The sequence below is a fragment of the Callospermophilus lateralis genome, chromosome 5 (genome assembly GCF_048772815.1).
Source record: "Callospermophilus lateralis isolate mCalLat2 chromosome 5, mCalLat2.hap1, whole genome shotgun sequence".
Lineage (NCBI taxonomy): Eukaryota > Metazoa > Chordata > Mammalia > Rodentia > Sciuridae > Callospermophilus > Callospermophilus lateralis.
Genome location: NC_135309.1, coordinates 123569142 through 123595745, shown reverse-complemented (window position 1 = coordinate 123595745; position 26604 = coordinate 123569142). Strand labels below are relative to the sequence as shown.

The window sequence follows — 26604 nt, the reverse complement described above, 5'->3', positions numbered from 1 at the left end:
TTTGAGTTCTTTATATATTCTAGATATTAATCCTGTCAGAAGAGTAGCTAGCAAAGATTTTACTATTCTGTAGGTTTCCTATACTATGCAGAAGCATCAGTGTTCTGAAATTTTATGATATGATTTGACATGGGCCTTACTCAAAAGTGTTGAGCACTTTGGGCCCTTTAAATCTAGAAACTTGTATTATTCAGTTCTGGGGCAATTTCTTACATTATAAGATAATTAATGACTTCCTTCCTTTCATTTTCTTTCTTCTCTGTGGAATGTCTTTTAGCTGAACCTTGGATCACCTTAATGCTCCAATTTTCTTATCTTTTTCTATTCTTCCTTTATTCTTTCTTCCCTTCCTTCCTTCCATCTATCCACCCAATTATGCTTTCTGCCCTACTTTTGGGAAGAAGTTAGATGTATCTTCCAATTCTCTTGAATTTTAAATTTCCATTTTATACTTCTAAAGCCAAACCTCTTTCTTATTTCCCTCCTGTCTTGACATCCAAATATTGTTTCATGGATATAATACTATCTTCTATCTTTGAGGATATGAATTTTTGGAAATTCCTGGTGTTCCCTCTTATTTTCTTTTCTCTCCAAGTTTCCTTTTCCTGTATCATTTTCATGTAAGAGATATCTCTCAAATATCTAGTGATTTTTATTTTTTAATTTATATTTACAAGTGAATTTTTTTTTTTAAAGTGCACTTAAGATGGATGTGGTAACATCAGCCTTTAATCCCAACTACTCAGGAGTCTGAGGCAGTAGTATCCTAAATTCTTGGCCAGCTGTGGCAGCTTAGCAAGAACCTATCTCAATACATACATACATACATGGCCTGGTAGATGTAGCTCAGTGATAAAGCATCTCTGGGGTTCAATCCTCAGTACTGGGAAAAAAAATCTTTTTTCTAAATTAAAAATGTATACTTGGTAAACATCTAACTGGTCTGGTAAAAGCAAGGTAGCTATCCATTTCTTTGATAGAACCCAAACATCTGAGATTCTAGATTGTTCCTTGTGGGTTTTCAGTTTCTTTATAAGAAAACCAAAGGATAAAAGAAATTTGGTGGAGACAGTGGGAGAAAGCAGTAAATCTCAACATTCAGCCTATACACTTAGTCCCTGTGGTCATATTAGAGTCTGTTTTCACCCTCTGCTATGCCTGGTGTATCCAAGTTTAGAGCTACTTTGATTTAGTTTTTTCCATTTCTTACTAGGCTGAGGAGGTAAAGGGGAATGTATCCCTCAAACTAGGCCCTTTTGTGTTAGAATTCCTATTTCTTACTTTTTTTTTTTTTTAGTTGTAGATGGATACAATACCTTTATTTTGTTTATTTATTTTTATGTGGTGCTGAGGATTGGTCCCAGTGCCTCACACATGCAAGGTAAAAGCTCTACCGGTGAGCCTCGGCCCCCCTATTACTTACATTTACATTTCAGTTTCTCTGCTTTGTTTTCAGTTATCAACTCTTAGTTTTCCAGCTTCTAAAAATCTGTTGCTATCTCTTGTCTATTATTATGTCTTCTACAAATTCTCTTGGTTTGGTTTTTATTTTCTCTACTGTTGTTTTAATGGGCTTTAGAAGGGAGTGGAAATAAACACATTTATTCAATGGGTTCAGCACTCTCTATATGCCAGGAAATATAAGGCTTAGGGGGACAATAGTAATACAGAGGTATAAAAATCAAAAATAATATTCCTTTTCTTAGAGAGTTTAACAGTCCAATTACAGGAGACAGATACACAAGTAGAGAAAAATAAACATATGTATTTGTTCCCATCTTGAACTTTCACAATCTGAGTAAAAAACCAAAGAAATTTGGAAACATTTTTGGATAAACTCCTTGCTTTCTTAACTTTTGCTATTTTCTGAAACTCAGGAACTAAGAGGTATTTCTCAATATCCTAATTCATTATCAAAATTAGGAATTTATTATTTATAGAGTTAGATAACCATGGACACTTGCATATAAAATTTGGTAGTGATAAGAGATTTAAATAAAGACAGGCACAAAAGGAGACATGAGAGTGGCAAGGTAGTCAGGGAAGACCTCTCTAATGATACTAACCATTCGGATGTCAGAAAACAAAAACACATTTCATACACAAGGAATAGAAATCAAATGCAAATATTCTAAGACAGGAATGTGCTTGGCATTTTGATTGAACAGCAAGGAAGCCAGTGTGGCTGGAGTGGACTACGTAAGAGGAAAAGTTATAGAGGATTAAATAAGAAAGGGTACCAGTAGCCAGATCATATAGGACCTATGAACTATGATAAAGACTCATTCTGAATAAGATAGGAAGCCATTTCTCTTGCCGGGCACAGTGCATGCCTATAATCCCAGTGATGTAGGAGGCAAGAGGATCAAAAGTTTATGACCAGCCTTGGTCAAAATAGTAAGACCCTTCTCAAAAAACAAAAATTTTAAAAAAGGGGGCTTGGGATGTAGTTCAGTGGTACCAAACTAGTACCACAACAAAACAAAACAACAAGAAGAAAAAATCATTCTAGCTGTTAATGTAGAACAGATTGTGGTCAGGAAGACACAGTAGAGATAACAAGATTAACTAGGAGACCACTATAAATAATTCAGGTGAGATTAGTATCTTGACATAGTTCTTTCTGATAGAAACAGTAAGAAGTATTCAGATTCTCATTTTTTTTTCCCAAAGTAAAATAGACACACTTTGTAGATGGATTAGATATGGGATGGTAGTGAAGAAAGAACAAAGACTGAAAAGTTTTTGGCTTGAGTAACTGGAAAAATGGAGCTATTGTTTTTAAGAGAAACCTAGGAGAACAGTAGGTTTAAACAGGTTGGTGGGTGGGGCCATGTGGATGTTGAAGTTTTTTACATATTTGATTTTTGTCAATTTAAGTTTAAGACATCTATAGACATCTATACGGAGATGCAGAAAGGGGAAGTAGATGTATGCTTATGGACTTCAGTGGAGAATCTAGGTTAGAGACATACAATTGGGACTAGTCAAGTCACCATATAGATAATATACAAAGGCAGGTAACTGTATGACATTACTTAGGGAATAAGGATAAAGAGAAAAGAGATTTGAGTACTAAACCTTGGATGACTTACAATTAGAGGTCAGACATTTGAGAAGCAGCCGAGTTACAAAGAAGAGTCAAGAAAGAATGAGGCTTTAGAAGTGAAGTAAAGAAGGTGTTCCAAGATGGAAGCAAACATGAATAAGAATAGTGAAAATCACTGGTTATCATGGAGTGACTGGGGCAAAAGCCTACAAAAATTGTGGTATATATGTGTATTAAGAATTGTAGAAGAGCAGGAAGAAAAGATTAACATTAAACAGAGACATGAGGTGGGAGGGAAAGGGAGAGAAAAGGGAAATTGCATGGAAATGGAGGGAGACCCTCATTGTTATACAAAATTACATATAAGAGGTTGTGAGGGGAATGGAAAATAAACAAGGAGAGAAATGAACTACAGTAGATGGGATAGAGAGAGAAGATGGGAGGGAAGGGGAGGGGGGATAGTAGAGGATAGGAAAGGTAGCAGAATACAACAGTTAGTAATAGGGCATTATGTAAAAATGTGGATGTGTAACCGATGTGATTCTGCAATCTGTATACAGGGTAAAAATGGGAGTTCATAACCCACTTGAATCAAATGTATGAAATATGATATGACAAGAGCTTTGTAATGTTTTGAACAACCAATAAAAAAAGAAGAAAAAGAAAAAATTGTAATGCAAAAAAAAAAAAAAAAAAAAAAAAGAATAGTGTTCCCTTAGATTAGGTAGAGGGAAGTGAAAGAAGGGAAAGGCAGGAGATGTGAGGATAAGAAAGATAGTAGAATGAAACAGACTTTATTACTTTATGCATGTATGTGACTGTATGATCAATGTGATTCTACAATATGTACACTCAGAAAAATGAGATATTATATCCCATCTATGTATGATATATCAAAGTATATAAGTGCATTCTACTGTCATATATAACTAATTAAAACAAATAAAGAATTAAAAAAAAACTTTTAATATTTTTATATATATAAATAAAGAGAGTTCAAGGCAAAATGGAAGGAGAACTTAGAGAGAACTTATCCCAGGGCCTTGTGCATGTGAGGCAAGCATATGTAAGTCTTCCAAAATGTTTCTTCAAAGGGAGGCAATAGCTAGAGGGAATTATGGGACCACATAATTTTTTTTTTCTTTTTAGATTGGAGATTATTTTATATATTGGTAGAAATAATTAAAAGAGGAAAAATTGATATATGATTTCAGAGAAAAAAGGGATAATTTTAAAGGTAAAGTCCTTCAGTAGGGAAGAAAGGGAGGAAAAAAAGTTTACATGGGTTTTTCTTATCCTCACTTCCCCCAATTACTTGGAAGGAAGATTGATGATGGGATCTACACGACTTGAAGAGTAAATTTTTGGAAGAAAGAGTATATAAGATTCACCTAGAACTATAAGTTTATCTGAGGAAAGATTTTATCTCCACTAGTTTTTCTTTGGTGGATTGAATCCAGAATCCAGTAAATGGTAGGCAAGTGGTCTACTAAAAAGCTACTTTCTTTTTATTTTATTTACACTTTTTATTTAATTTTGAGGCAGGTTCCTGTTAAGTTGCTCAGGTTGGCCTCAAACTTGTGATCTTCCTGCCTCAGCTTCTCAAGTAAGTGGTGTACCACCATGCCTCATTTCAATTTCTGGTTTTTAATTAGTGTCTACTGAAAAAGGTTTATGGCATATTTTCATTCTTGAGAAATTTCTTAATGACAATAAAATAATTTTAGGATCATAAATATCAATACAAACATTTTTTAGTTTTATGATTCTTCCTTTATGTCATTTTTAAATGAAGTCATGTGAAATAAATGACCTAGTATCTATTTAAATGTTTTTTCGTGTTTTCTGTATATTTATCTTTACCCTTTCTTTATCTCTATTTCTAATGTTCTATCATTAGCAGAAACTTTTATCATTAAGACTTTTTACAAATCACAGTAGACCTAATTTTAGAAAATAATATCCTAGACTTTTTATCAATCAATGAAGAAACTAGCTTTAAATTGACATTTTCATCAGTATCCAACTTTGAATATAATCTTGGAGAGATTTAAGTCCCAGTACTTCCTTTATCCTAAATCTACATTGACTTCCAAGTCTTTGTGGGCTTTGAATAAAAATGAAGAATCAAAGTTAATATAATCAAATATTCTGAACACAAGCAGCCACAGTAATTGGACTCTACAATGTCCAGTGAATAGCATCTCCATACACCTGAAAAACTCAGGAATGTACTAACAATGGGAAGAAATGGGGTGGTAGACAACTACAATTACATATTTTGGAAGATAACCCAAGATACTGGGTAGATACTAGAATTCTTGACTGCCTAAATCAATGACTTAAGAATGGAAAGTGGTCTGTACTATTTCCTTATTATTAGTTTTCAAGGCATTTGTCTAATAGCTATTTCCTTTTTCTAATCTGTCTCCTCATTTAGCATTATTTATTTATTGTTTCACAGTACTTTTCTCATGTCCAAAATATTCTTTTTTTTTTTTTTTTGGTGGTGCTGGGGATTTGAACCCAGGGCCTTGTGCATGTGAGGCAAGCACTCTACCAACTAAGCTATATCCCCAGCCCCTCATGTCCAAAATATTCTATATTTGGGTGAGGAGGAAATTACCAAGTTATAAGCATGAGGAAGGAAAGGGGCAAGGAGAGGCAAACATTAAATTATCACAATTTTAGCCTGAGAAACAGTAAAACCCATAAGGGGAACATTGTTTTAATAAGCAGTATCATCCATATATATCTCTGACCATGTTCTAAGTCTTTGAAATTCTAGGGGTATATTTCTTAGAAAAGCCTAGAGAATTATTAACTTTCCAACTGCATTGTAACATAAACAAACCAAGTAGAAAAGACAAAGGGCCCTGGTTATCCCTAACTGTAAGAAATCCCAATTGTGGTCCTATTTTTAGCCTTCTAGCATTAAGTGTTCAATATAAAAGAAAACACACTATTTGTTTTAAAATGGCATATAATAATAATTTAACTTACAGATCACATTATTATAATTTATTAGTATGTTATTTTGCCAAAACAACTCACCTGGTACAAAAAATTCTGTTGGCATAAACCAGTGAAATTCCAAATGAAATCCCAAGCGAATAGCTTTCAAGGTAACAAGAAAAATCAAATAGAGAACAGATACTGTGCCTGCAAGAAAAAAAAAAAAAAATCCAGAAACTGTTTATCATTTTTATATGTGTATGTGTGTGTGTGTGTGTGTGTGTGTGTGTGTGTGTGTTTTGGGGGGGGGTGTTTGAATCTAGGAGTGCTTTATTACTAAACTACTCCCCAGCCCTTTTTGTTTTTTGAGACAGGGCCTTCTAAGTTGCTGAGGCTGGCCTTGAACCTGTGATCTTCCTGCCTCAGCCTCCCTAACTGCTGGAATTACAGGTGTATGCCACTGTGTTCAACTATTCTCTTTGTGTGTTTTACAGACTTTTTTAAAATCAAATCTTGTTTCCTTATTCTCGCCAAAGTGTGAAAAATTGTTACTTTCATTGATTATCTCTACTAAAATCAAACTGGAACCTAAAGATTAGAAATAAGTTATATGAGTTACCAGAAAATAAAACAAAAACTTAAGTAGTAAGCCTAAGAAGAACTGGATGAAGGTAGCTCACATATTGCTAAATGCAAGCTGCTTAATTTACTTATGAGCTGAGTTTGATGGAAGACACAAAGGGTCCATTACAAAACTGTAAGGTTACACAGGAGAAAAAAAAAAAACATGAAACTGTAACTTTTATTCTTTGTATTGATGCTAGTGACAGTCAACAGGCTGAAAAAGTCTGTCACAAAAATTAATGTGAAATGATAAGAAAGGAAAGAAAGTAATAAATGTAGATCATACATTTGAGAAGGTAAAAAGTCAAATAATCCATAAACAATCTGATCTAGTATTTACATGAGTGCTGAATGATTAGTACTGTTTGTACTTGAAAAAATTCCAGATTCCTTTCCCAGGTGTTATATACAAGGTGGAGTGGACAGTCACAATGTTTTAGTAGAGCAGAAGTCAGAGGATTATTTCTTTTGAGGAAGTTAAGTCCAGTCATTATAGAGCATAGTCAGGAAGCCTAGGAATATCCTTAGATGCTAAATTCTCTAAAGAAGCTTTAGTTGTAAAAGAAAGGCAAAGTACCAAGGAAAAGAACAAAAGCTTTATATCCTTCAACCTGGTTAGAAGTCTGGTGATTGTTTTGCCGAAATGAGCAAATCCTTCAACAAGTTTCTATGCTTTCAAAAGATTTGTTCCACTGGAAAGTCAGCAAGCAAATCAGGAAACCACAAATGAGCCATATAAGCTCTACTGTGGGTTTAGAGATTAGCTGATTCAGAAAGGATGAAAACAAGAGGCCAAAGCTTATATAACCACAAATCTATTATTTTCTGTGTCGTGTGTGTAAAGTAGCTTATAGTGAATTCGGTTCTAAGGCAGAAAAGCAGATAAATGTATCTTAACCTCCTCTTTTCATCTTCTGGAAACCCAGCTACATTTTGGGTTTCCACCATCAGGTTCCTTGATGTGATGGATAATCTGATTATTTTATGCTATACTGCCTACCAGGGGATAAGATACACAGGGGGAGATAAAACCCTACAGTCTACTTGGGCCTATCAATTCTTTATGAATGACATCCTTGCATTTTCTCTAGTTAACCAGATTTGAGCTTACCCTGGGGATCGAAAATAGGGTTAAAACATTGCTTTAGTGAAAAAGAAATCACTGAAAGAGGTCTGTTACTTTAAGGAAACAATAGTATTCTAAGAAAGAAAATGCACTGAGGAAGAGAGCAAAAAGAGAATAAACCTTAGAAGCTCGAGCTAGATAATGATATTCTAAGTTCAAATGATAATTCTATGCAATACTCTTAAATGGAAATGACAGGAAAAAAACATTCCATAACGTCATGTAATAAGTTCTAATGTTTCCAACCCTTAAAGTTGAGGATTTCTATAATATCCATTTTGATCTCTCCTCCTGAAATTTTAGTCGATTTCCTCTAGTTGTACTCTCAGAAAAAATATAGAAGAGTTATCTAGTAAGGTTAGAATGGGAAACAAAATAACATATCTCAAAACACCAAAGAACAAAAAAGGACTTGAAATGATCATCTACATTTTCCTTTGTGCCAAAAAAACAAAAAACAAAACAAAAAAATGCAGAGAACTATATGAACAAATTCAACATAGATGAACAGGCCTAGCAGGTAACTTTCTCCCCAGAACCATATTTACACAGAATCTACCATGTATTCTACTACACAGAATTTCCACAACACAGTATCATGTCTTACCTAGGATATTAAATTTTGAAAAAAACGAAGGAGATTTAAAATTGAGCAGTGGCAGGAGAAGCCCTATGAGGTAAAACGGCACTGTCTTGGACTTATTCCACCACTTTTCAAACTGTTGGACTTCTGTGTCATTGGCATGGAAAATCATAGAGCCATTGTCAGGATGGCCACCACTTCCAGCATTTGGACAAATCACTGCAACAGTAAAACACCACATTAGTGAAGACCATGAAAGTAGAAAATGTCCATCCCCACAGACTGATATTTGCTCAACTTTTACTAAACACTAAGCTTCTCCTCTATGACAAAAAATGTAGAATTATATTTAGTCACATTAGGAATTTTTCACCTAAAAATGAATTAAAGATGAGGGAATCTTAGAAAATTTTGAGGTACATTCTTAATTTCTGTTGAAAACTATAAAATCAAACATCCCATCAAACATCCCTTGGTTCCAATGCGAGAGAGAAAATATTGGACTAAATGGCATTCAGTCCTATTTGTACAATAACACAAAAAATGTCATTCAGGGTAACTGTTGTACTATTAACTCATTAAAGGACAAAGGGTAGGTTTCTTTTAATACAAATAGAATATATAGGTTTGGAATAAAAAGCAGACATTTCTAGAATAACTACCATGGTACTTCCCAAACCTAATCATTGGTGAAAACTTAACAGCCTTGAATTTTAGCAATCCAAAATAATTCTGGAAGTTTATCACCCTTGATAGAAGCCCAACAGCTGGCTGACATTACTAGAAAATTAGTAAAGTGCACATATGTGTGTATTATGTGCATGCACACACACACACACACACAGTTTGTTTGTTTGTTTTTGCTGGTACTGGGATAGAACCTAGAGATGCTCTATCACTGAGCTACATCCCCAGATCTTTTTAATTTTTATTTTGAGATAGCATCTCCCTGAATTGCCTAGGCTGGCCTCACACTTGCAAATCTATTGCCTTAGCCTTCCTAGTCACTGGGATTACAGGCATATAGCATTATGCCTAGCAAATGTATTTTTTCTTAATATTGATTTACAGGTGGCAATTTCTTCTATTATTAGATACTGTACAAATCATTCTCATTGTTTCTAATTTCACAAAAGAGCTTTTGATAGTAATCAGCATTCTTAATACTAGTGAAAAATCACTTATACTCAGCAACTGTCATATTCATCACTAGTCAAAGAGAAAGAACATTTATTTTATTATGAATTTTATTCTCTACCTATTTTTTGGTATGCCATAAAACCAAACATTTAATTTTTCTCTTGTTCTTTCTTTTCTTAGCATCTTCTTCTTTTTTTTTTTTGGTGGTATTGGGGATTAAACCAGGGACTTGTGCATAGGAGGCAAGCACTCTACCAACTGAGCCATATCCCCAGCTCCTTTTTCTTTCTTAGCATCTTAACATGTACCTTTTTCTTCTATGCTCTGGAAAAAAAAATTGTCTTTGCTAACTGTAGTAGTAAAGAGCACAGGCTATGAAAGTAAATTGACCAAAACATCTGCTACTTAACAGATGTTTTTGGGCAAAATAACTTCTCTGTGTCTTGGATCCTACATTTACAATGTGGAGCTAACAGTTTACCTTATAGTGTTGCTGTAAAATGTTTAGAACAATGTCTTTGCCAAGTAAATATTCAATAAATATGAACTACAACTATTTTGCACTAACTAAGATGGGTTGTTTCATACTTTATTTACCATACTGTTTCAAAATGAATATTAAAAGATAAATCAAGACATGCTGATATTAACACAGGTTATCACTATGCAAAGTAAACCGACTTTGCTGATGGTACTTTACAAATTATCAACATAATTGTAATATTTATGACCTCATGGATGAAATTACTCCCTGCTGCAGAAGAAATTCTATGAGATAATTAATAAGCTACTTCCATCAATGATATCAGAATAGCTATACAGCAAAATCATTTTCTCCTCTAAGACAAGATTCTTTGAAAATTCTGGAGTAATGAACAAGGTACAAGAGATTTTAGTAGAGCAATTCAAAGGAATTATTTTATTCTCAGGAATAAAAGCTGGTTATTCACTCATTTTCAATAGTTGACAATTGACAGGTTAATCAGGCTTAATTAAGGGGTAAAGTAAGACACTGAACAGCAAGCATTGGAATGTATGCTTCATGAGAAGTGTGACTACTGTCTGTTCATTATTATAAACCCAGTGCTTATAACAGCTCCTGACACATTCTGGGCTTAATAAATATTAGTGATCAATGTGTACCTCCATAAAAATGGCATCAATTTAGCATTCCTGAAACTTAACTCACAAAGCTTTAGGTAATAAGGTTAACAGCAAAACTTTCAACAAGGTTATAACCGTGTTTACATTCATTTTCCCTATGATTTCCATACTGGTTTAAACCCACTGGCCACAATGGGTTTATTTTAGTTTTTAAAAATTTTTATGTTTTTGTGGTGCTGAAGATTCACCCCAGCATCTTTCACATGTGCTCTACTGTTGGGCTACACTGCCAGCCCCAAGAATTTATTTTTAGTAAATAAATTAAAGGAAAATTTTATTAGTCTCTTTTCAGTATCAGGAAATTATTTTATTAATTACAAATCTGTGTAGACTACAGATTAGTAACTAAAATATTACACACCTAAAATTAAGTTAACAAACTGAAAACTATGCTTCTAGATACCTAACCCAAGAAGTGATGTAGGTTTTTGAAAATATTGATTATTCAGGCAATACAGACACTGTGAGCTTCACTATGTGTTGTATAATACAGGTTGCATATCCCTTATCTGAAATGCTTGGGACCAAAAGTGGTTCAGATTTTGGATTATTTGCATTGATTTTACCAGCTGCACATCTCTAATTTTTGCTTTGTTTTGGATGATGCTAGGGATAGAACTCAGCACAACAAGCCATGTAGGCAAGCACTCTAGCCTTGAGCTACATTCCCAGCCCCCCAATCTAATTTTGGAACATTTTAAATTTCAGGTTTTTGAATCAGGGATATATAACATGTATGAACTAAATATTTTCCAACTCACATTAACACAACCTATTGACTAGTTCACATCAACATAAACTTTTTTGGAGTTTTTAAAAAAATGTATCAGTTACCAATAATTTAGTAGCAGCTCTGTTAACATAATAATAATAATAATATTACACTTTTCATTTACCTAAAATAAATTCATAGATTTTAGCTTAAATTCTTTTTGGACAAAGTGAGGAATAAAGAACCAAATTAAATTCCAAACTACTTACCAGGGTTGCTATTATTGGTTCTCAGTGTAGTGTCTGTGTCATTAATGTGATGAATAAAATCTAAAAATTAAAGACAAAAATGTAGCTTAACACTGAATGAAAGATGCTGAATCTATTACCCTCTAAAGTTTTTTATTTACAAAAATATTAAAAATATCTACCATGTGTAATATAGTATCTAGAACACTAAACCAAAACAACTTTATTATTTTTTTTCTTAAATATTTTTTTAGTTATACATGGGCACAATATCTTTATTTTTGTTTATTTATTTTTATGTGGTGCTGAGGATCGAATCCAGGGTCTCACACATGAGAGGCGAGTGCTCTACCGCTGAGCCACAACCCCAGCCCCACAACTTTATTATTAACAGTTTCACCTTCTATCGCTTTCGTCACTTACAGGAATCATAATATTGGATTCAGAGTCCCACTTTGAAAATTTTTATATAATTTAATATTTTTTAAAAAATCTACCTACAAGGCTAAATTAATAGTAAGTAAAAGCCCTGGAATGTAGATAATGTGTACAATTTATTTTTCTATATTCATGTTAATTACAGTTACATTTTACATAAAATTCTAAAATATGCAAAAAGGGAAAACAATAATCATGTACCTAAACTTACTGGGAAAAATCACTTAAGCTCTTTGTGAAGTACAATACGTGTTTTTATGGACCCAGGGCTGTATAGTAATTATTATACTCCCAAGAACCACTGAGTTAGATTAAAGGAAGTATCAAAGAAAAAAGCATATACAGCCATGGTATATTAATATGAAGTCATACTGATTTAGGGTAAGTCCTAAAATCAATGATTGGTATCCAAAAAGAAAGAGTGAAATTTAGGTGGACACAAACACACACATCTACACACATACATGTATGTATATGTTTGTATGTATTTTTACGTGTGTATGTATACAAACATAAATGTATGCACATACATACAAACCATTTAATATAATGAGTAGATAGGATGGAACTTTCTTTATGAATGATGTGACTATCTAAATAGAATATCAAAAAGTACATGCAGGGCCCTGGGTTCGATCCTCAGCACCACATAAAAAAATAAATAAATAAAAACAAAGGTTAAAAAAAAAGTACATGTACAAAATTATTAGAATTAACAAGAGTTCAGCAAGTTTGCTAGATTCAAACATACAGAAATTGGTTTATAATCAACAAACAATTTGAATATGTGATTAAGAGATATCATTATTTCTGGAGAGATAAAAATAGAATTCTGTTTTTTGAAGGAGGTGTGGGTTATATTGTAAGTCAAATATTCAAGTATTTCAATGAATAAATTCTTTCTAAAAAAGAGAACTATATATAAAATAATAGTTGAACTGGTGTGGCAAATGTGTATAATGTGGATCATGCTTTCTTAATGGATGTGGTATTGCTCCCAATGGGAGGAAAAAAACCTTATTTTTATATATCAAGTACAGATATACATACAATTCATGAACAGATTTATAGTATATCTGAGATATACTATATAAGCTACAGGGGAGAGGAATATGTAGGATCCTTATACTGTTGTTTCCTTTGTATGTTTGAAATGTTCTATTAACAAAAAGTGCACATATTGTATATTAAATCAAAACCACATTTACAAAAAAAATTTAAGGTACTAAGGAAAAAGTCTTTAAAAAAGATATGCAAGAGCTTTATCAAGAAAAATTTAGAAGATATTTAAAAAGCTTATATAAACAGAGAACTATGCCATGCCACGATCATGGATAGGAAAACTAAGTATCCTAATTATGTAAATTTTCTCCACACCTATAAATCCAGTGTAATTCTAATCAAATTCTAAACTCAGTACCTTAATGGCATCAATAGTGCATACTGACTAAAAAGTTCAATGCAATTTCAATCAAATTCTAATTGGATTTCTCTGGACCTTGACAAGTTGATTTTAAAATGTTAGGTCCATAGACCCTAGTGGAAAAAATTATGGATTTGAAATTAAAAGTAAAGCCAAGCCACCAACTAGAAGATATTCGCAACGCAATGGATAAAAACATTCCATAAAAAAGAAAAAGACCAATAATCCAATAGGAAAATGGGAGAACATGAATAAGTTACTTAACTGTTTATATAATTAAGAAAAGATGCCAGTGTTACCCCTTATGAACAGATCTTGAGTGACAAAATCTGTCATAATACCTGTGAGGAGAACACAGAAGGAGGGACTTTCATAATTGCTGGTACCAGTGTAATTGATAAAACCAGGATAAAGAATAATTTGTCAATTTCTAACAAGGTGAAAAAGTGAATATTCCAATTTCTAGAAGTCTGTCTTAGAGTTACAAAGCCAGGAGAAACTCCCACATGTATGAAGGAAACAGAAATAGAGATGTTTAATAAAGTGTTGCTTGTACTAGCAAAATAAATTAAATGTTCATCAAGAGAATGGATAAGAAAGTTGGGGTATATTCAAATTATTAAATATGATAAATCAGTTACAATGAACTGTGTATTAATAAATATGACAAAAAGCAAGTTGCAAAATAACTTGAATAGATTAAAAACATGAAAGACAACACTACATGTTGTTCATATAGTTATGCAGTAAAAACACAAAAACATGCATGAGTGAAAAACACCAAATTTAGGGAAGAAGGAAAATGGGACTGTGAAGAGGAATACACATGTGGCTTCAATTATATCTGTAATATTTGATTTTTTCATAAGAATAGAGAACTAATACAAATATGGCAAATGTTAAAACACTAAAGCTTGTTAGTGGGTACAATGGTATTTATATTAACTTCTGCATTTTTTTGTAGATTGAAATGTTTCACAATTTTTCAACAATAAAAATGTTTGGCAATAAAACATCTAATTAAAAATGCTAATTTTATTGTTTAAAATAAAAATGGAATTCCTGACCCCTCACTTAAACACTGTAGAGAGACTAGCTTTCATGTAAATCCATATTTTAAATATATAGTTTACTTAAAGGCAGCTAAACATACTAAGTTTTAGGTCTATCAATTACTAGGCAAAAATAATTTGGAATCTTATTCAATATAAGATGAACTTCCTCTATCCAACTTAAAAAACATTATAAAGAGTACATGGTCTGAATTTCTAAGACTTTTCAGAATTCAAGTAGCTTACTTGGGCAGATTACAATTTTGTAGTATATAAATAATATATTTATCAGATAAATTCTAATATTTTTAAAATAAGTAACTGAAATTTGTTTCTCCTAATCTACAAATCAAATTCTTTATTTTATTTATTCCTTTTTTTTTTATGTGGTGCTGAGGATGGAACCCAGGGCCTTGCACATGTTAGGCAAGTGCTCTACCCCAGAGCCACAACCCCAGCACATCAAATTCTTTAGCAACAAACACTAATGATTTTCACAAAATTTTCTGCTACAATACTAAAATTTTAAACAATGCTTAAAATAGTCACTGAGTTATGACAATATTTTATATTAATTAGATACTTTGAAGGAACATTGTTTACTCAAAAATTAATGTTCGGAAATGAACATACACATATATTTGAGATTGTAACCATGGAAAACAAACTGAATCATAAATTTTCCAGAATTACATACTTACAGTACTTCTTATTTTGTAATATCCCAAGTCCTAGAGTTTAAGGTGGGAACTAAAAGAGTAATTGTATTTGAAAGTAATTGTGTTAAAGTATATGATATCAATACTTACTAAAAATAAATTTTCCAGTATTAAAAAGAAAATTAGACATAAGCACCCAATAAACTATCATTGCTCCAATGAGAGACACCAAGGAGAAAAGGAGACTTGACCACTGCCCAAAGGAACCAAAATAATATCTGCAGACATCTGGATATTCCCAGGTAGTGGTATCCAATGAAGCTAGAGAAAATTAAAAAAAATAAAATAAAAACAGATGGAGATCACATATTCTATATTAATAATTTGTGTTTCCCAAATTAACTCAAAACATTAGCAAGATTACTGATATTTTGCCACCAGAAATAATAGCAATTAAAACACAGTAGAAGCTGGGCAGTAGAGCACACTTATTATCCCAGCAACTCAGGAGGCTAAGATAGAAGGATCACCACGTTTGAGACCAGTTCGGGCAACTTAGTGAAACCTTGTCTTAAAATAATAACATGGTCTATTTTTCTTACTTGTTAAGATCTTGTCCTTGGCTCTTAGATATAATTTTATATTTTTCTTGCAGCAGATGTATTGCTAAATTCATTTCTAAGCTTACTATTGTGAATGAAATACGTTTCCTGCTTTGTAGTTCTAGTTATTGATTCTTGACCTTATATGCAGCTTACTTTCATGTTAATAACTTAGCATTTTTAAAAAAAATCTTTTTGCTCATGATATGATTCTAAGTCTCTTCCACTTTTTTTGTTTTGTTTTGTTTTGTTTCATTTTGATTTTTTGCGATACTGGAGGTCTAACCTAGGGCTTTGTATATGCCAGGTAAACGCACTACCAAACTATATCCCCCAACCCATTCTTTTCTAGTTTTTTGATTATTTTATTTTTTGCTGCATTTGATGACTCAAAAGAAACCCTGAACAATTATGAGCATTATTATGTTCTGATGGAAACATTAAAATGGAGTATTGCTACTTTAAAAGGAATAGTTTTAGCATTTTATCGATGCTTATACAAGTTTGGGATAAACAGACATTAACATTGCTTTTTGCTTGTTTGGTTTGTCTGGGTACTAATGCTTGAATCCAGGTGTGCTTTACCACTGAGCTATATCTTTAACTCTTTCTTTCTTTTCTTTCCTTTCTTCCTTTCTCTCTCTCTCTCTCTCCCTCTTCTTTTAATTGTTGATGGACCTTTATTTTATTTATTTATATGTGCTGCTGAGAATCAAACCCAGTGCCTCACACATGCTAGGCAAGTGCTCTACCACTGAGGTACAACCCCAGTCTCTCCAACCCTTTCTTAAAATTATTTTTTATTTTGAGACAGAGTCTTACTAAGTTTTTTAGGGCCTCACTAAGTTGCTGAGGCTGGCCTTAAACTTGAGAACTTCCTGCCTCAACCCCCTCCTTGAGTTGCTGGGATTACAGGCCTGTGCCACCAGATCCAGCACTAGGCCTTAACAAATTTAAACAGTGCCTTTTACTTAAGAATTTTAAACAGGAACAGCTACTTAACTTTGTTAGTGCCTGTTTTGGATTCTGTTGATAATTGCAGATACTTCTTTAAATTAATGTAGTGAATTACATTGGCTTTCTTAATAATGAAACATACATGCTTTATGAGAATATACCTTACTTTAAACATAGGATATTATCCTTTTGAAATGCTGCTTTTTCTATCTGACAATGCTTTCTTAAGAAGTTTAGCCAGACGCAGTGGTGCATGCCTGTAATCCCAGCAGCTAAGGAGGCTGAGGCAGGAGGATCTCAAGTTCAAAGCCAGCTTCAGCGACAGCGAGGTACTAAGCAATTCAGTGAGACCCTGTCTCTAAATAAATACAAAATAGAGCTGGTGATATGGCTCAGTGATTGAATGCCCTGAGTTCAATCCCTGGTAGACCCCTGCTCAAAAAAAAAAAAGAAGTTTACAGTCAATGCTGTAATCCCAGCCACTTGGGTTGTGAATTAAGGGCCAGCTTTGGCAATTTAGTGAGGGCCTGGGTTCAATCCCCAGTACCAAAAAAAAGTTTACAACCATATCTTTTTCTTTTTTTAACCCCAGGGATTGAACCCAGGAGTGCTTTACCACTGAGCCACATCCCCAACCTTTTTTTTTTTTTTTTTTTTTAATTTAGAGACAGGGTCTCACTGAGTTTCTTAGGGCCTCACTAAGTTGCTGAGGCTGGCTTTGAACTCCCAATCCTCCTGCTTCAGCCTCCTAAATCGCTGGGATTACAAGCATACACCACCATGCCTGGCTATTTTTCTTTCCTTTTTGGTACTGTCAGGTTTTATATTAGGTTGTGTTGACTTTGTAAAATGGACTGATACAAGTTTATCCTTTTAAATTTTGTGAAATAGTTTAAGTACCATGGGTGTTTCTTTTTCTTTTTTTTTTTTCTTTTGTTTTGGTGGTGGCTAGGGATTAAACCCAGGGACTTGTGCATGTGAGGCGAGCACTCTACCAGATGAGCTATATTCCCAGCCCTGTGTCCTGTTTTTTAGTAGCTACAGAAAGATCTCAGAGAAGCTATGTTCTCATTTTTAAAAAGACCCTGATTAAGATATGCAGTCACTACATGTGTTTAAAGAGGTTTTCCAAGTTCAGTCAAAACTAAAAAAGAGCAAAACTAAGGCTAAACTTTCTCATTTAGGAACTAGAATGAATCTTCTCTTAAAACTTTAAAATAATACTCCCCAAGTGACTAAGAGGATATCTGGTACCTAAATAAAGAAGCTGCTTAAAGCCAGGCAAGATAGTGCATGCTTGTAATCCCAGCGACTCTGGAGGCTGACACAGGAAGTCCACAAGCTAGAGGCCAGCCTTAGCAACTTAGCAAGACACTGTCTCAAAATAAATAAATAAACAGAACTAGGACTGGGGATATAGCTCAGTGATAAAGTATCCCTAGACTCAATTCCTGGTATCAGAGAGAGAGAGAGAGAGAGAGAGAGAGAGAGAGAGAAGAAAAGAAAGAAAGCTGCTTAGTAGAGAGAGGGAAAAAACAAGAGGTACAATCTGGTCAATTGGTTTATTTATACTAAGAGCAAGTGAAATAAGTCCTAACTTACTTTAAAATGACCTAAAAAGATATTTCCCTCATCCAATAGGTAGGTGTGATACAGTCCCAGCTATTGGGAAGGCTGAGGTGGAGGATCACTTGAGTTTACAAATTTGAGACCAGCCTGGGTTGAAGACAGCCTGAACAACATCATGAGACTCCATTAAGAAAAAAAAAATAGATCTTCCCTAATCCAGAATTTTTACAGATGAGTAGAGGCAATGTGTTCACAAAACTTTAAGAATTGTTGAAAGCTGTGAATTAGGGGAGTAAATCTTTAAGTACAAAATTGAAAGACGTGGAATATACACATTTGGATCTGCCTCAATGGCAAGTGACTTACTAATACTCAAATCAATAATCTATTTTCACTGTGTCAAACTCTTACATATCATGGTTCGTGATTTCACCACTCTGTAGCAGCAATAAAGTGTTAAAAGGCCCATCAGTATGATGACACACATTCCAGTGGTAAATCCAGCCTGTTTAAAATAAAAATGTAGAATGACATGTCATCATGTAAGAATAAATTCATATATAATCATACTAAGTGACCCTAAAAAATCATAAAACCTGATAATCAAAAACTATGTATATCATCTATTTAATGAAACTTATGTCAATTTCTTATAAAACAATATATAGAGAAAACATTTTCAGACATAAAGTGTGCTAAAAAATTATATTACCTGTTTTATGCCCCAAGGAATACTTAGTATAGATGTTCCCATCATGGTATTCCAAATCATAAAACTGAAAACACAGAATAATAGCCATAAAAATATGGAGTTAAACTCCTGAAATATTTTCATTAAGGAAAAAATTAAAATAATCTATAATTTGTATTTGTATACCATTCAAGTCATGCTCCAAAAATTAATTTTTACTCACATGGTTACTAAACTGGTATTTTTACCATATCCTTCAGTGCAGCTTTGAAGTTTATATGCAGAACCCAATGGACTATAAACATAGCATTCCTCAGGAGCTGGAACTACATGGTCTGGAGCAATCTGGTGAAAAAGAAACAGAAATGTCAGAAAAAGTAAATGTGTTAAACAGGATACACTCTATACATCAGAGTACATGATGGTACACATGTTTCTAGATACCATGAACAAAGAAAACAGTATGCATCCCTGATTAGTGAATTAAAAAATTATTTTTCAAATGTAGTAGTAGATCTAAAGAAACGAAAATTTATGTAACTGTCAAAATACTTTTCTCTTCACCTTTGTGAGAAAGGAGGAAAAAGAACCAGCAAAGAATAAGATTAAGGAAATCTAAATGCAGAAGACTGGCCTTAATTGAGGAGAATTTCAAGAACCAAATGATTACTGAATTCTGATGAGAAGATATTTTCAGCAAAGAGACAAGCAGGTAATCTCAGAATATAAAGAATCGTGAAGTCAACAGATGGTAAAGAAATAAATAATAAATACAGACTGTTAAAAAATATTTTGTTGCCTGGGATTGTAGCTCAGTGGTAGAGCACTTGCCTAGCATGTGTGAGGCACTGGTTCAATTCTCAGCACTGCATATAAATAAACAAACCAACAAACCAACCAACAAATAAATAAAAATAAAAGTCCATGAACAACTAAAAACAATATTAAAAACAAAGGCGAAAATGCTTTATAACAGAGGAAAAAGGTAACCTAAAGGGGCTTAAGGAAAAGGCAAAACAAAGATTTTTTTTTTTTTTTTTGGTACTGAGGATTGAACCCAGGGGTGCTAAATGCCTCACTAAATTGCTGAGGCTGGCTTGAACTTGCAATCCTCCTGCCTCAGCCTCCAGAGCTGCTGAGATTATAGGTGTGCAGCACCATGCCCAGTGCAAAATAAAAATTTTAAAGGAAGAGTTTTAAGTATGTAATCAAAAGGGAAGAAGCCAATAGAGGTTGAAGATATAACAGAGATGTTTCTTACATACATAGCTCCCAAGTTATCCTCTTCATTTCTTCCTAACTCTACCTTCCTATTTTAGAGGGAAAAGAATACTGTTTCCTGATGCAATTCTGCCCATCTCCGTAAGAATAGTTCTTTAAGAATAGGCAGTCTAAGCTGGATGCAGTGGGGCATGCCTGTAATCCCAGTGACTCAGTAGCTGAGGAAGGAGAATCTCAAATTCAAAGCCAAACTCAGCAACTTAGTGAGACCCTGTCTCAAAGAATAAAAAAAAAACAAACCAAGAAAAGGGCTGGGGATGTAGCTCAGTGTATGTATATGTACCTCATATTTTTCTCCTAGAAGATCCCCACTTTTTTCAGTTTTCAAGATTCTGAATATCTTGTATGTGTTAGTTAACAAAAGGGATTCAACTTGGTGCACAATATAGTCTTAATTTCCAAGCAAATAATGTATGCTCAGACCTAGACTCCTGGCTAATATCTCTGAAATTTGTTTCCCAGAGTACAGTTCTCAGAAGGTGTGAATTAGAGCATTAGATAGAGGATAACTTGTACTTTTCAAAGGGCTTAGATAATTCTATAACAGAACTAAGACTTTATCATCACTATGGATGTAAAATCCTACAGGGGGTTAGGGGAAGCCCCCAAAATTGAAAAATAAAAAATTATCCTACCTATTACATTTGGAAGTCTTTACTTTGGCCATAAAAAAGGAGAATTAATACTTACTTCACATAGCTATTGCAAATATTAAATGAAATAGATATATTCAAGTGATGTCAAATCCCATATGGTGGTTCCTTTTCCCCTCTTATTACTAATATCTATTTTAAAAATCATATTTTTCTCCTAGAAGATTCCCACTTTTTTCAGTTTTCAAGATTCTGAATATCTTCTATGTGACCATTTTGATAAGCAACCAAATTACTTACATATTTTTCATTCCACAATGATAAAACAAACAAAAAAAAAGATCAAGGGTCCACAAACTGTGGCAAATCTAGCCTTCACTTGATTACTTATAGGCCCTTTCCTAAGAATGTTTCTTATTGCTTTTAATGGCTGTAAGACAAAACAAAGAAACTGCAATGGTATGTAGTCTACAAAGCCTAAAATTCTGTAGTATCTGGCCATTTGATTCCTGTTTTTGATCCAAAAAAGGATAATGGGAAATAGGAAAATGCTAAACAGGAAAATATTACATATATGAATAAACATATTTCAGTTTCTTACTCTAAAAAATTTCTAAAAATATTTTTCCTTTGTAGTTTCCAAGTTAAAAATTGAACAGACTAACTAGAATTTTATGTTTTAAATCAATGATCTAAGCTGCCACTTCAGAAGTAATTTATCTTCCTCAGAGATCTTGGGAATGAGGATAAGCAGAATTTAATCCAAAAAAAAAAAAATACCAGGCTGTTGTTAATACAGAGAATTTCAAATCTCTCTATGCCAGGTTAGATAAGAATAAACTAGATGGAGATGTAGATCATGTATTAATTACTATCTTTGACTTCACATAATGCTGTCCTTGAAACAGAGCCAGCAAAAAGTTCAACGACTGGGAGTTGCCGTGGTTTATGTTGTTCACTGTTCATTTCAGTTTAACTTTAGGCGATTAGTAATGCTTTGCCTCTTACCAGGGCCTTGTCTGCAGGAGTGGTGAGCCGGCTGTAGTAATGAATCCTCTTGTTCATAGCAGAGGCATGGTCACTAACCCTCTGAATGACATCATTCACGCTGACGATGTTTGTGGGCTCTATATAGAAAGGCCTAAAGAAGGGAATATATACTTGACAAAAAATGTTCAGGCAGAAATTCTGGAAGTCAGCCATTGAAGAAAATAACTTCTTGTCCTCCATTAGAAATGGGATGCACAAAGGCAAGGCAGTCACTTCTCACTTTTGGTGGGAAAAGAAAATGTCACAAAAGAAGTATTATCCTAGCCACAGAATTAAGTTTTTGTCTCATAATACTTTTACTTTAAAAATACTTTTTAATTGTAAGGGATTTTCCAAAGATGAGGCAAAACAGGAAGACCTTATTATTAAAGAGAAATTTTGAAAAGTTATTAAAAAGAAATTTAGCAAAGAAAAAAGAAAGAATTATAGCAGTTGTCAGTTTCCAACAATGAAACTTAGAAACAAACAGCTTTAACTAGTTTCTCAAAAAGCTTCTGGCACTCAATCAGAGAAATTACAGATAAAAATATCCCTCTACTGAAGAGTCCCTACTCTTTCCTTATAAGACAAGGTTACCTCTTAAAATAAACAAAATTCCTATTTCTCAATTCGTGTATTAAGGACTAATGATCTCAACCATTTTCCTTGTGAGACTTACCCAAAGTAGTATCAAATGGAACATCAGGACACTAAAGACATTTTGCCTCATTCTACTCTTATTGAATTTTGGTCATATACTCTATTATCCTATTATTTATGTATATATTTCCTTCTCATGACTGTGTCCTAATCAACTACAGATTTTGGTTTTCAGTCATTAACCCCTTTAGTTTCTTTCTGAAATCCTCTCCATTTCTTCCTTTCCCCCTTTTCTTTCTCTTTTTTCTTTCTTTCCTTTCCCCTTCCTTCCTTCCTTCTCCTCCCCCTCCTCTCCCCTCCTCTCCTTCCCCTGCCATCTCTCTCTCTCTCCTCTATCTCCTCTTTTTGCAGTACTACTGTATCACTGAGCTATATCTTCAGCTCTTTTTATTTTGAGAAAGCGTCTTGCCAAGTTGCCCAGCTAGCCTGGAACTTGTGATCTTCCTGCCTCAGCCTCCAGAGTAGCTGGGATTACAAAAATGTGCCACCATACCTGACTCTCAATTACTTTCTAAACCTCCAGTAACATACTGCCCAAATGGAAAGACCAGAGTTGCACAAAAGGACTGCATTTCTCCACTAATTGTCAGACCCCTAGAAGTCACAAATAACACTGTACCCCAAACTGTAAATAATTTACTATATTATATTATATACAGATAAAAATAATAAGAAGGAAAAAAAAGCCAGGAGATCTATCATTGGTTTCATATAACTCTACACATATGGTTCTAAAAAAGCTTAAAATATATTGATGCAGTGGTGCATGTCTATAATCCCAGGGGGCTGAGACTGGAGGATTTCGAGTTCAAAGCCAGTCTCAGCAAAGGTGAGGTGCTAGGCAACTCAGTGAGACCCTGTCTGTAAATAAAATCCAAAATAGGGCTGGGGATGTGTCTCCATGGTTAAGTGCCCCTAAGTCCAATTCCCGGTACAAAAATTAGAAAAAATATGTATAATCATTTCTGGAGATATTGTTAATTGCACCTTGAGGGGAGTATGTGAAAAACCAATTAACTTAAAATTTAATTTCTGCTTAAAATTTAATTTCTGCCCAACTAACTCTGATTTTGAGAAAAGCTAATATAGATGTAGAACTTAGTCTTGTCTAATTAGCATAAAGAATCTTGAAATCTTTTATTATTTACTCTCCACCACAGCATCTAAATATTGTGGGTACTATCTAGGCCAATTCAACAAATATGTAAGTAGAATACTTAATAGAGCAAATATATGGGTATGGAGATTTTATATATATATATATATACATATATACACACACACACACACACACACACACACACACACCAAGTATATTACTGCTGAGTGCATTAAGTGGAATCAATAAATTTTAAGGGAATATAATGAAAACACATGGTTCAGAAATGGTTCACAGGCTGAATAAACAATCCCTACTTATACATTTGGTAGCCTAACATAACTACCAATCTTCCCTAAGCATTATGATGTGCTATAGAATTTATCTCTCTACTATGACATTCAGTAGTACTAAAAAGCAATATTAAATATTGCTATCTGGCCAAGCACAGTGGTACACGTCTGTAGTCCCAGCGGCTCAAGAGGCTGCGAGAGGAGAATCACGAGTTCAAAGCCAGCCTCAGCAATGGTTAGGTGCTCAGGAATTCAGTGAGACCCTGTCTCTATATAAAATACAAAATAGGGCTGGGGATATGGCTCAGTGGTTGAGTGCCCCTGAGTTCAATCTCTGGTACCCCTCCCCCCCAAAAAAAATGCTATCTGGAAAAGGGTTTTATCATACCTGGTGTGACAATCTGTTGGACGAGACATTCTCTTAGTATTTGCAAGAAAAGTGCCCCAAGAATGCTAATATTCAGAGACTGAAACTAACCATGGATTTCCTCAAAATTAACAAGTACAATATTGATAGAAAGAGATGCATATGTTCTACTTATAGCTTTTTACTCTGAAAATGTAATGATATTAACATCAACCACTATGTGGGTTTGAAAACCTGCTGAAAAGCAGTTTAGGAAGTGCTAAACTTCTTGGCTCCTGGCCTCTTACAGAAGTGTTAACTGTACCAGTTCAGTTGGCATGGGTACTATGAGAGCAGAATGACTCTGAAAATTTTTCTTTTCCAACTGTTTTCATCAAGATGCTGAGTGCCTGTTCAAACAAATATTTGAGAATACAAATTCTCTTTAAAAATATACAACTCAGCATAATTTAACTGAATTATTAAAAACATATGCTTAAAGCTTCATTTGAGAGAGTGAAAATATATTTTTGAAGTGAATTTTAGTTGGATATTAAAACTTTCTAAAAATTAAATAATACTACATAGAGGGAAATATTCAGAATAAGACTTTTGAAACTGGAGCTTTTCTCTTTTGAATATAGTTTCACATGATTGCTTCCTATCAATGTTATTTCCCATTTTATGTAGCTCTGCTCTGCCACACTGAAAATAAAGAAGTTATATCTGTCTCACCTTGTAAATATTTATGGTCATGCCACAGGAAAAAATGCCTTTAATATTAAGCAAAATTTATAAAATATTTCAAAATGTGACTCAAATTCCATGTGTTCATTTAAAATAACATTTATAAACAGACAAACCTTATTTCTACTAACACCTTTCTTAAGTTCCACTCCTTAAATTCCTTAAAAATTTTTGGCTTTTAAATCTGTCTCCACCCTTCTTCCAACAGTTATGCTTCTCTGAAGTTTAATAACAATTCCATGATTCTTAAGAAGGTTAATATCCAACATGACAAACTTGACTTAAAACTGTCCATTTATTCACATCCTGACAGGTTGGGGTAATTTGTTAAAAAACAAAAAGGGAATCAGGTGTTCCAAAAAATCTCATGCAAATAAACATTCAAAATAATGAACCAACTGTACTTGCTTCTACCTGCTTGGTATTTAATATCTGCTGGGCAGCTTTTCACAAAGTTGACAGAAAGAAGTAAAGAAAGTTATTATACCTAGCCATTCCTTATTGTTACTAGAAAAATATTGGTAATCTCTGGCTTGTTGATGTTTCTCACTTCCTCTGATACCTATTAACATTCTCTGTCAACAACCCTGTTCAATGGTCAACAAACATGAAAAAATGTTCAACTTCTCTAGCAATTAGAGAAATGCAAATTAAAACTACATTGAGATTTTTTCTTACTCCAGTCAGAATGGCAATTATCAAGAATATAGGTAACCATAAATATTGGCAAAGATGTGAGGGAAAGGGGTTCACTCATACATTGCTGGTGGGTCTGCAAATTAGTGCAACAATTCTGGGAAAGCATATGGAGATTCCTCAAAAAACTAGGAATAGAACCACAATTTGACACAGTTATACCACTCCTCTGCATGTGTTTGAAGGCTTTAAAAACAGCATGCTACAGTGATGTAGCCACATCAATGTTTGTAGCAGCTCAATTCACAATAGCTAAGCGATGGAATCAATCTAGGTGCCCTTCAACAGATGAATGGATAAAGAAAATGTGGTACATATTCTCAGTGGGATATTATTCAGCCATAAAGAAGAATGACTATGACACTTGCCAGTAAATGAAAGGATCTGGAAACTATCATGCTAAATGAAATAAGCCAATCCCCCAAAACTAAAGGTCTCTCTGATATGTGGATGCTAACGCAAAACAAGGGGGCAGGGAAAATAGTAGTTTATTGAATTAGACAAAAGGGAATGAAGGGAAGGGAGGGGGGATAGGAATAAGTAAGACAAGGGAATGAATTCCTATGTACATATGTGAGTACACTACAGTGAATCTCAACACTGTGTATATCCACAAGACTAGAATCCTAATTAGAATAAGATATACTTCATATATGTATGTCAAAATATATTCTACTGTCACATGTATCTAAAAAGAACAAATAAAAGTAAATAAATAAATAATCAACACTGTAAGTTGCAGGGAAGTAAGTGGTGAGAGAGATGGTAAACCTGCTCCAGCATATAAAGGATTTCAGATGTCAACAAAGGACTTAATCCTAAATGGAAGACTCCTCAGTTTTCTTTGCTGATTACTTTCCAAGTCCAC

The 26604-nt window shown here is 33.7% G+C and overlaps 1 protein-coding gene across 6 annotated transcripts in view; it reads right to left on the bottom strand.

Moving 5' to 3' along the window:
* The window catches only part of Slc38a9 (solute carrier family 38 member 9), a 105102-nt gene that overhangs the window by 32947 nt on the left and 45551 nt on the right, over window positions 1-26604 (bottom strand). For 5 of the 6 annotated variants that reach the window (XM_076857279.2, XM_076857282.2, XM_076857281.2 and 2 more), the window contains 8 exons: window positions 21875-22007; window positions 19216-19337; window positions 19014-19077; window positions 18713-18806; window positions 15324-15494; window positions 11623-11682; window positions 8362-8556; window positions 6104-6211 (listed from right to left, as the gene is read on the bottom strand). In XM_076857279.2, the coding sequence (XP_076713394.1) occupies window positions 6104-6211; window positions 8362-8556; window positions 11623-11682; window positions 15324-15494; window positions 18713-18806; window positions 19014-19077; window positions 19216-19337; window positions 21875-22007 (947 nt within the window). The remainder of the gene's footprint in view (window positions 1-6103; window positions 6212-8361; window positions 8557-11622; window positions 11683-15323; window positions 15495-18712; window positions 18807-19013; window positions 19078-19215; window positions 19338-21874; window positions 22008-26604) is intronic. The other variant, XM_076857283.2, reaches the window with a different exon arrangement.